The 12,024-nt window shown below is 44.5% G+C and overlaps 1 protein-coding gene across 1 annotated transcript in view; it reads left to right on the top strand.

The window, feature by feature from the left end:
• Positions 1-12,024, top strand: part of TYRO3 (TYRO3 protein tyrosine kinase) — a 395,592-nt gene that overhangs the window by 252,134 nt on the left and 131,434 nt on the right. The window contains exon 7 of the mRNA XM_078659652.1: positions 5,036-5,213. Within this exon, the coding sequence (XP_078515778.1) occupies positions 5,036-5,213 (178 nt within the window). The remainder of the gene's footprint in view (positions 1-5,035; positions 5,214-12,024) is intronic.

Genomic DNA, 12,024 nt, shown 5'->3' with positions numbered 1-12,024 from the left:
TACAGTTGCCCAAAGTTTTTCCTAGAAGGCCACAGTCAACAGTGCATTTTCCTGCTTCTACCTCTTGCCTCCACAAACCTACACTTCCTGTTTCTTTATCTCACTCCTGTAGGTTTTTTCCAACCCTGCTTTCTCCCTCCCTTGCTGATTTTCTATCATCCTTCTCTCTTTCTGTTTTTTGCTCTGGGTCAAAAACGAGGATAAAAAATAAGGCCTGGTCCCCAAAAGTCTCGCTTTACTAAAAGGACAGAGGTGCTACCTTCATCCACCCGCCACAGGTATTAGTGAAATAAGATGATTTACCTTCTCCCTTTCCGGTAGGACCGCCAGATCAATAGTCTGGCAGTACAACACCTGACCTACACTCGCGCTTGACACCGGTAGTAAGGTGGTAGGAGTGATGTACCTGGTGAGTGACTGTGGCATGAGGAGTAAAGACATGTGCCTTTGAGAAGCTCTGTGGGTGAAGCTGTAGGAGGTTTCTTATCAGTGCCACACAAGGAGTTTTTGAAGGGCCTATTTTAAGATATCTTTGCACCCAATCTGGATAAACATTCCAGCCTGCAAAGCGGATCTTTTCACTTTCAGATGGGTACACATTTAGATGATAACTAAAATGGTGCTTGGAACTATAAGAGAGGTTACACCATTATTTTAAAGATTGATTTAAAATCTTTTTATTCCGCTTATTCCTTGCTGTTTGATAACGGCAAAAAATGGGTGCTGGTTCCTGCAACCACTTCCACCTGCACAAATTTCGCACTGCAAGCAGCCATCATGTTCACCCTTTCTTGGGAATGGCATTTATCAGAGTACTAAGTGCAACCAATTTGTTACCGAAGGCACTTCCGGTCGAGAACGGCACTTCCGGTCGAGAACGGCACTTCCGGTCGGGAAAGGGCTTAGAATAGGGACTAGCTTTTAACGACATGAAGAGACCACTGGTATTACATTTTGAAGGTGAGGTTGTTTGGCTCCCTATCCTCACGCAAGGAATATTTTTTGTCATTAAATGAAGAACACTGGTGACGTGGAACCCCTGTTCCGGGCCGGTAAATTCTTCATTACTGTGTGAAATCGAAAGACTTTATTTAAATCCGCAGCAGCGGCTCGGTAGCTGCTGCTAATTACACTCTGGACGTGTATGCGCTGGAAAAGGTGAGTAACATTCAAATGAGGCCGTGACGGTCGTTTGCTCATGTTTTATGACTTAAAGGTTGCTCACTGGCGTCATCATCAGGTGTCGGTGTGCCGTTCACGCGCCCATCGACGCCTCCCTCGTGTGTTATAAGAGTCACGGCGCCGCATCAGGATTCACAGGTGTTGTTCACCGGAAGATGCCACGTGGTGTGTGTAAAGTACGACACAGGCCTTTAATATAAACTTTCTAGCGGGTCCTGGCAGTGAAAAGAAATAAAAGACGTCCAGATGACCTCTTTTGTCAGTCAGTCATCCTCAACATTCTACCAAACATGACTTACAGTCTACTAACCACTTCGGGAGTCACAACACATTAGCGTACTTGTCATCACAAACTTTCACTAATGTGTTGCGATACACAGGTTGTCTACTGTAACTAACAGTTCAAGGTGGTTTTGGATGTTGACAGCACGAGTGTGGGGGTGACCGGAGGTCGCAGAGGGTCTGTGGAGCGTGGAAAGGACACCCGAGATTCACTTCAAACTATAGGGTACATTCATGAGAGAAAGCGAAGTCTGTGCAGCTTTCATTTTAGAACAGAGGGGTCTACCTTCTAATTTCGGCTTCGGTACTAGATTACAAATCGTAACTGGGAAAATTACTCTATTTCCTTCGGTTCTCAACTTGTCAATCTTTTTCAATGCATCTAGTGTAAATACAAAAAATGCACCATGCTCTCCTGGTTGCATTATCACACTCAAACCACAACACAAAGCACAGGCAGTAATCTTCTTTGTAGATCGCCATTTCTGAAACTATCTTTGCATCGTATCAAATAACTGAAACACACATTATGTAAATCTCAGGGATTTTGAAGGACTGGAGCTCAGTCTTTTTCTAGGTGTGCCTGGTGAATGCTAATAACAGATGCTCAACGAGATAGGTGGATTTGCCCAGGGTCACGCAATTCGATCTTCTGGTTCCAAGTCAACCCCATTTTTGCCTTCGACAGTGGAATGAACTAGAGGTTTAGTTAACACAAATCCATGGGGATTTGGTCTGGTGTAGGTAGTGCCACAACGCATGACTAGCTCACAAATAAGATGTATGCAGTATGGTAGAAACGTATCGAACGTCTCAACAATCACAAATGTCGATTTAGCGGAGCCTCCTGATTTGGGTATGTTTTTTTATTGGACGGTGCTTTATAATCTACAAACACACTTTGATAGGAAGAAAGGTGGGCAATAACACAAGTTATATGTTATATATATATAGTGGCGAGTGGTGGTAGCGATGATGTAATATCCTACTCTTCTGGGCAGCTGATGAAAGCGTTTCGTTGCCCTTATTCTTTGTAAAGAATGCCAGTCAGCTAATTTCATTGACTGACTAGGCTGAAATCACTCTCTGTATGACAAGCATTGAGAAGGCCACTCGATTTGGCTTTTCTATAGGAATAAGCTTTTCCACTTCACCAACCTGCATAGCAAGAGGTAGAGGAGAGGGCTCAAGAGAGGTAAGTACCTCACTAAGTCACGATCAGAGACACTGGTTGGAACCACAGTAGCTCCATCGTGGTAGGGGGAGGGGGACACAAATGAAGGTGACTCTAAGCAAAGTGCCCTCTCTGTGCTTTAGGGTTCTGGTTTCTCCTCTTTCGTCCGAAGGGAACTGCTCATCGCACTGTTACTGCTGTCACTGTATCCACATAGCTGTGTGAGGACCTAGACAATTGTGCCATCTGAGGCACTATTCTGTGCAGCCCTGAAGTGGCAGAGCCCGTTTATCGATAAAGTCGCGAGGCAGCCACATCTCCTGTGCCCCTTGGCTCGCATCAGTCTTTTGAACTCCCGAAAGATGAGGTTGGGTGTGTGAATAGTGGAGGGACTTGCCTGGAGTCCTGGTAGCTGCCCGCCTGGCATCCCCCCTGTCTTAAGTTCTGGTGGTGGATGGCGATTAGGAGGTTGAGGGGTCCTGACTCCTAGCCAGACTGACTTCCTGCAGCCCCGTGGTGGTGGAAGAGGGGGTTGATAGATGTCATAAGTCTGCTCGTTCCACAACATGTGGGGTGTGGAGACCGGGCCTCAGAGGTGTGTCAAGTCTATTATACAAATGACATTACTGGGTGTGTCTAGGACCCGCATAAACAGAGGGTGGGGGCGAGCCAAAACATTAGAGCTCCTACGCCATGCCCTCTCCCCTACCACAGAAGAACAGGAATGGCAGCATTGACTGCGTGCCCTGATGTGCCCACATTCAATGTCAAAAGACCCCCAGCTCTTGTTAGACATCTGACTAAGTGGCAGATATGCTTCACCAGTTTGCAGAATTTGAATCTTTGTGGCACGCTTGAGGCAAAGCAATGCAATGGCAGTGATATTTTGAAGGGGGGGCCAGAAATCACAGGAACATATTTTGTGATGACACTTGTCACTCCCATGTCTTCTCATTCCTTCTCATCATACATCAATACAGCATCTCACCATCTAGTGTCTATGCCTCTAATGACAAAATGTAGCAGTCAACACCACAATGCTCCCCTCCATCTACGCGCAGTCATAGTTCCTCATTCTTAGTGTTTTCGACTTGTCTGCTGTGGTCAAATCAGTGAAAGACCTGCCCAAGCTCTGTTTTACCTTCATGACGTGGCAACGCTTTAGAATGATCGCATTTCTCTCTGTCAGCTGCTTGTTCATGGTCTTCTGATGCACTTCGCTATTAGCGCTTCCCCTCCGCACCTTACCTCAGCCAGTCACCATGCCCCATGGTTCAGTCCTAAGACTGCTTCCATTTTTGATATCTGTATAAATCCCTCTATAGCCGATTCTCAGATCATTACCTTCTCTTCCGACACGACTCTCCTTCTCCTCATGCTCATTTCCACATAGGAAATCCTCCAAGTCCCTGCCATTTTTGGCGCCTTACATCCCTCCGCTACTACTTTTCTCCGGGGCTGTTTGGCCCCTCCCCCTCTGCCCTGACCCTATGGGTCCAGTTTAATTCCTGCACGCGCTACCTCCAGTATAACAGCCGCAAGGTTCGAGGAGCAGAAAAAACCTTCCAGAAGCTCTCCTTGCAGGAAGGTAAGGTTCTCGTCACCCTAGAGGTGATGAGCAACTGGTCGTTGTAAGACCTTACTGATGGACCTCCGCCCAGTGTGCATTTTATTCCTTTAACAAAGGCATTAACTTTGCAGTATAAAAGCTCTATCACTTGCCAAGTCACTGCATATAGTTACTCGGCTGTAAACATGATGGAAAGCTTCCAAACTCAGGGGCCTGTACAAACTCCTCACCTCCAAATTACATGTCACATCTCACGCACCACCTGGGTTGCGCCACCCTCTTCCTCTTAATCTTACCTAGACTCCTGAATGCACCCTCAAGGCTCAGATCCTTCACGCTGCTGGGAATTCCTCTCTGAAATGCCCTTGTCTCCCCCCCCCCCACAAATATTGTCAGATACCTTCTACCTCTTAAGAGTTAGAACCGGTCCCCCAAAAGTACCTCTTTGAGCCTCAAGAACTAAGGTGCTGAAAATGTGTTATTCCCTCCACCTAGCATCCTTCTTCCCATCTTTCACTTCAGGTCACGCACTGAAATCTTACCCACACTGATTTCCTAATGTATGTATGCAATGTTTTGTAAATATGGATAATAGTTTGCATCTCATCATCTAACAATCCTATAGTATCAGTTTATGCAACTTCATTCTCCATCTGTAAATGTTTTTACGTCGCGTCTTATAGACATGCACAGCTCTTCTACAAGAGGGGCTACTCGACCCCTATAAATGCTGAGTGTGACGTCATTGGTTTGTTTTATGATTGTAAGCCATATTGCTCTGTACTGAGTGAGTCCAATGCCTATGGGTTCTTTGTCTTCTCCCTTAGGTGACCGAGTCCTTCAGCACCCATGAGCTGCCTTCGGTGGTGGTCTCCGTGCCTCCCTTCGCTGCCATCTTGCAAGATCTTGAGCCGTGCAGAAATTACAGTATCCGTGTCCAGTGTGCCAATGAGATTGGTTCTTCCCCGTTCTCAAACTGGGTTAAAATCCAGACTCAGAAGTCAGGTATGTGATGCATAGGTAGAACTCTAAAATGTGTGTCCTCTGGTTCTATTTTTGCTATGGTGTAGCCACTCTGCCACACCAAAACACTCCAGTAATGTTTAAAATAACAGTGTATATTTTACACAATCAATGCATTTGCAAAAATATTGGGTTGTTGATGGGCAGCTGTCAATAACAGGGTTACAATCCCTCAAATTGCCTAGTCCTTTAGCGTCACAATTTTATTAGCAGCGCCTCATTGACATATAAGCGAGAGTGATAGCAATCACTCCCTGTAGTATACCCTATGAGGTCACCTCATGTTTGTTTTGACCAGCAGTGACATTGCCACCATTTTATGTTAACTGGTTCTTGAACAGTGCTGGTTTGCCGTTGGCATGGTCTTGTAGTGCTAGGTGTGTAGTTGGTTGGTGCCTTCTAGATAGACTGGCTTTACCATATCCCAGAACTCAATGTCATTTTGCGTTGCGTAGCAGGGCGTGCCTGTTCACCTCCATCGTGTAGCATATATTGGTGCCTTTTGGCTGGTATGTCAGCGGTGTTCAGTTTTTTTGTGTACCATAGGATTGACCAGAACTTCTTTGGTATATATACCACTTAAAGACATGAAGGAAGAACTTGTAAGTGAGGATTTGAAACATCTTTGAATTATTCTTTCCGTCAGTGGTAGATTTAGTGGAAATAGGATCAAGTTTTTTTGTTGATCAGCCCCCGCCACATCTAAGCATGTGCGAGGAAGGCCGGGGGCGGCTTGGTCTCTGACGTTCTCCGCGCCAACCCCTTCCTTTTTCACATACTTTCACATGCAAGGGCGGTGTGAATGAACATGATGATGGCAGGGTAGCAGCTGTTCCCCAGAAACTTCAAAAGTATCTACCTCCTCCAGAGATCTCACCAACCTGACGTAACAGGTGCCAAGACAGTGAAGTGCGGGTTGTGGTTGCCTATGGTAGTGGGCTGGAATTGCCAAAAAGACAGTTCAAGAGAATGCAAATGTAATACTCTTACATGCATTTCATGTTCGTTTTGCTCTTTTACTTTTCCATTTACTTTAGCACTGTACTGTTTACTCAATGTACTTTACGTAGTGCAATAATCTTTGGTTGACAGCAAAGAGTTCTTGTGCCATTTTCCTGGGGTCTCTTTGTTCCCTGCAGTCTTTTTTCTGTTTCCATTTTTAGGTTCTCTAGCGCCACTATACTAGATATGGTCTCTTACTTTTATTGTAAGCATGGTTTGTATTTTTGCTTAACCCCTGCTAATCACACATTGTGACATACATACAAAACATGTTAGTATGAGCCGATATAACCTCTAATAATTGCTACACAGAAGCTTGGAACATGGCGGGACAAGTGATCAGATTTTCAGAATCGAAAACCGAGGCAGCCACAGACATAGAAATAGGGCTAAATATTGGCGATAACAAGGGACGGTGCAGGATTACTCTGAGGCTTCTTTTCCGACTCTTTTCTGATCTATAGTATTCATGCAAACCTCTGTTGGTTGAAAAATTAAAGACATACACTCTCTCCCCTCAATTTGGTACCCTTGTCTCTATCCAAAAAGAGCTAACATATGTTTTGTGGTTGCACTAGCCACTTTCTCAGTTCTTAACATTCTAAAAGATGTTAACCAAAGTGTGATCGTTTCTTGTCACTTTTACTTTCCTATATCTTTTATGTGTATTGCCCATGTGTGTATTTCCTCACCCAGGGAACTGACACACCTAATCACAATCCTCCTCTTAATATGAATTTGTCAAATGATTTGTGGTCACTATGATATAGTGTATAAATGGATGAAGCATTGCTCGCGAGATGTAAGTATGGGATTCTATAGGTTTTAGTGAGGTGGGAAACATTTTACCACCTGCTCCCTTCGATGCACATATCTGGTTGTGAAAGGTGGGTGCGGATGACGTTTTATTGGCAATGCTTTCTGGTACAGGTTACCGGAGACTTTGCTGTTGTGTGTCAGTCGAGGTGAGACGTTGGCATTGCCTGCAGTGTGAGACTACCAGAGAACTCATCCACGGAGACAGCCCGCCGCTTGTTCTCTCAGGCTCTTTTACGCTGAGACTTTTCTAGAAGTTGAACTTTCAGATAGATGCAAAGTGTACTCACTACTAACATGGTGCCAGATACCCCATTCACCTTCACATATTGGGGGCTGCTCTTCTCTGCTGCTCATCACCCTTGATAGTTTCTTTGGACAACGTTGCAGCTTTTCATGTGCAGCTAAATAAGCCCTGGCGTGGCCACATTGGCCACAGTCCCCACATACAGACCCAAGAGAATGGAAACTAGCAAAAATGTGAAACTGGTTGCGCAGTGTCGAGTGGGCTCACTCCTGCGGTGAGGCAAAACCAGTCAAGTTCTATGCACAGTCTTCCCTCCATGTTTTTACCGGAAGTGAAATTCCTATTCCTGTTCTCATTCCCTTAGCCCTAAACCAGACGTTTGCTTTGCCCAAGAGTTGTTTTTCCTTCTTGTCAATAACTAATGTAGCCACCTATATCCAATGGCAGCCTTTCCTTACAATTAATGACTGGACTAGCCTGTTAGATCTGAGGATAATCCTTCTTTACTATCAATGATTGAACTATCCTGCTAGATCTAAGGGTAGCCCTTCTTTACTATCAATGACTGAACTAGCCTGTTAGATCTAAGGATAGTCCTTGCTAATTGCCAGTGACTACCCTAGCCTGCTATATCCAATGGCATTCTTTCCTTGCTGTCAAAGACTGACCAAGCCTGCTACATGCAGTCCTTTGTTACTTTCAGTGATTGACCTAGTCTGTTGTGCCTTTTTTATTTTGACAAAGTACCTATATAGGCAAGCCAAAATACAAAAGCCTTTTTCTATAGTACACTTTCTATTTAATTTTAAGTGTCATATACGATCAGAGAGGAGGAGGTGGAAGAAAGGCCCTATGCCACTTGAACAACGTTTGCAGTCATTTCCAACACGCTCTAGGTGTAGGGAAAGGCACTTTGTCTGCACTCTGGGTGACACGAAAAACACACTATAGGCTGGGATGGGTTCAGTGGACTTCTGGAGCCTGTGACTTGCACAGGCTTGTTGTAGTCGAATATCAGAGGCGTTAGCATTCTCTAGAGGCGTTAGCATTCTCTGGTGGCATTTCAATCAAGTTTAAGTTTTCTGGGAACTTCTTTGGCTAGCCCAGAATGACATTAGCACGCTATCACCATGACATTTTTTTTTTACTAATTGGCTTTCTCAGAATTGTCAAGGCTTTCCAAAGAAGCTCGTAAAATGTCTGACCATTGCATTTAAATGCTCACCCCTGACTTCTGCTGCGATCTGCAACGCAACCTCAGTTTTCTCTCCTCCCAAGTTTGGTATCTTGATTGGTACTCTGGGTAATGGTAACACTTAGCCACAGCGCTTGGAAACAGCAGAAATGTGGCACGAAATGCTACATAAAAAAGAAGATATTATAATAATTCTGGTTGTATAATCGTAGAGTCTGCAAGGTGTGGTAGATGGTACATTGGTCCTGGTCTCAATAATAGTACATTGAAGCGGTGAAAGAAGTGCTTAATTTGTTTAAAAAAAAAAAACAAGTGCCAGGGTCTCGTCAGGAGACCACTGCAGCTTGCACCACACATTGCCCCTGGCAGAGCTGCCAATAATAGTAATAACACAACTACTAACCATCACACTCCTACAAGTGTGACAATTCGAACTAATACAGGCCCCCAGCGCTATACGAATGACTTGGGCGGCATGTAATAGTCATTTTTTATGTATATTGGTTACTTAGCTGTTGTTGTGGTCATCTTTAAATTAACCAGACAACACTACCTTGTGGCAGACTGCTCCAAGCTCCAGTGTTGACAATTAAGTTCTCGTCCTGAGCACCGGAAACCACCGGCTCAAATTAAGCACTGGTGAAAGGCTAAAGTAGCACATGGGGTTTCAAGCTGCAGAAGTGAACAAACAGTTAGCGATTTGAGTGCCAAGAAACGACTCCCGGTGTTGTGTGCTATGTAAGTCCAAAATATTACTATAATTACCCTTCCCAGACCTTCTACTTATGCCAGTCTCAGGGTGAAGGTTATTTGTAAAACTGGAGCTGAGAGGAGGGGGAGAAGAGGGTGCAATTATTGAAAGAAACAAAAGATACAATACTCAGAGACAAACAACAAAGGTGTTTTAAAAACTGAGTGGGTGAAAAAACAGAGGCCGTGAAAATGGTGCTTCTTTGTACTTCAGAAGCAGCCACAACAGGTTGTGTAAAGTCAGTGGGGTCTAGAACTGTTACTCTGCGCATCTTACACAAACCGTGATGTACATCCACCCTGGGAATAAGGCATTAGATCAACAGACCATATGCACAATGCATCATTTTCCGGACAAACAGGTATATTTTAACGATGCTATGATGCGCCCAACCCACATTTACAGGCAGGCATAGTCACAGCTGGCAAACTCTTCTCAAGAAATGCTCATTGTCTACAAACTAAAGCAAGCATTGGCAAATGTCAAGCCATGGCAGGTTGGTGTAATGGTTACATTTGGTATTATTTTTATTTTAAGTATATGGCACAAAAATAAAAAGAAGATGAAAAAAAAACACCCTGCCACCTAACGAAGGCAGTGTTACGCGTGCAATAAGACATGTAAACATAAAACTAAATTAACTATTGCATATACATTTAATAGAACAGTAGGGATGCTTTCAGGGAGGCAGATGTACTTAGAAAAAGTATAGAATGCATTTTTACTTATAATGCACGTCGCAAGAAAGAATGATTCTTATTGGTGTAAGGAAATGTTACATTAGCTTTGAACTACTGTAACCTGAATCCGTAATTAAAACATGCGTAGATGACTTAAAAAAGGATCAGGAATGTAAAAAATAGCATTGGCAATATAAAGTATTGGCCCACTAGCCCTGGCACATTTTTGGGCGGGTAGGTAAATGTGACCAGGCAAGATGCTGTTCTCATGATGCAAAAGAGCCCGTGTCTGAAGTGAGCTTACCCCACTGCCTTATGGTGGCACAAGCAAAATGTGAATGACAGTTGAACAGAACAATAGATGAAAAGGGCTAACCAAGGCTTTTCTATACATGCATATATTTTTTTTGCTATGTTTTTTCCCCATTACATAAGTCTGTAAAGGTGGGTAGTATGGTCTCTGTGTCAGACCTAAAAAAAAAAGTGCACCCGTCCTGACCCCGGGTTGGACCCATGAGTACTAGCAGATAATGGACAGACGGGTTTCATATTTGAGGATATGGATGATCAATGCAGTAAAGTTGCCCTATTGCCAGATCAGCAAACCATACCAGGTTGAAATGGCTTGCAGTAAGTTATAAAGCATAACGCCAGCCAGCTAGTGGGAAAGGAGGAGCACCTACAGACCACAGGGTGAAGACTGAGTAGTGTCCTGCGGTGAACTGACCATTAACTTGAATAGGTCAATGCCTGCACAGATAACTGAACCCAAGCTCCCAGGGATCCCCACCTTCTAATCTGGGCCTGCATCACTGCATGTGATCACAGCCTCTCCCTTCTCCAGCAACAATCCCTAGCTGAGATGATACAGTACATCTCTGGAGGGAGGCAAGCCATAGGGAGAGTTGAGAAGGCCATATGTAGGGCTGTGGGGTTGTTCTAACGGTGGCCTAGACAAAAAATAAAAGCGCATCTTGCGGGTTGTGCATCAGATCATATGGAAAAATGTAAGAAATGTAAGAAGGTTAAATATTTTTGTGATAATTATATTTCTGATAGTTGTATGTTTCATTTGAGTAGATTATATTACTCTATTGAATGACAGAAATTAAAATGCACAATTACTAAACATGAGCTTGGAAAGATTAAAGGAAGTCCGGCTCCAGAACTTGTGACCTGGGAAGGCCACGAAGAATCATGGATGGGCCATAAGGATGAGTGGGGTTGTCCCTAGTCTCCCAGGTATCTGAGAGCTCGGTCTGGGCATGCTGGATGGTCTTGTACAGGGGTGAGCTGCATACCATACCTACTGCCAGGTTTTGTAAATGTTTAAACCTATGGGCTTGATCTCTTCTGCTCACCCCCTCCTCTTTTCCGACTTCACCTTCCTTTCTCTCCACTTCTCCCTGCTGTCTCACTCACCTCACCCTCTACTTCTTCCACCTCCCTTTCTATTCTCGCACCTCGTCCTACTCTCTCTCTCCACCTTATCCATCTGTTTGCCTGCTGTGCCCCTCTCTTTCTCCACTTCAACTTAGATTTCTCACCTCAAACTCCTCTCCTTCTGCCTTATCCTACTTTTACTCTCTCCTGACCTCGCCATCCTCTTTCAATGAGTCAATCAATCAATCAATCAAGAAATTTGTATAGCGTGCTACTCACCCAGAGGGTTTCAACTTACTTTAGCTCCACTTCACCCTTCTAGTTCCCCCCCACCCTTCTATTTCAACTCACCCTTCTTTCTCCAACTCACCCTTCTTTCTCCAACTCACCCTTCTTTCTCCAACTCACCCTTCTCTCTCCAACTCACCCTTCTCTCTCCACCTCACCCTTTTCTCAACACCTCAACCTTTTCTCAACACCTCACCCTTTTCTCTCTTCCTTACCCTCCCATGTGGTCTTTGGCCTCCTCGTTCTCTTCCTCGCCTTCCTGTCTTTCTGACTCCCCCTTCTTCTCTCCCCCTCCCCCTCACTACCTTCCATTTTTTATGTTATCCCCCACCTGCATCAGTCTCCTCCCTTTTACCCTCCCACCTCTCTGCTTCACCTTCCCCTCTCTTCATCTACCCTTCTCTTTCGCCACTTAACTTGGACTCTCCACC

This window comes from Lissotriton helveticus, chromosome 9 (assembly GCF_964261635.1).
Source record: "Lissotriton helveticus chromosome 9, aLisHel1.1, whole genome shotgun sequence".
In the NCBI taxonomy this organism is placed as follows: domain Eukaryota; kingdom Metazoa; phylum Chordata; class Amphibia; order Caudata; family Salamandridae; genus Lissotriton; species Lissotriton helveticus.
The sequence above is the reverse complement of the archived record's forward strand: the minus strand, read 5'-3'. Positions and strand labels throughout refer to the sequence as shown.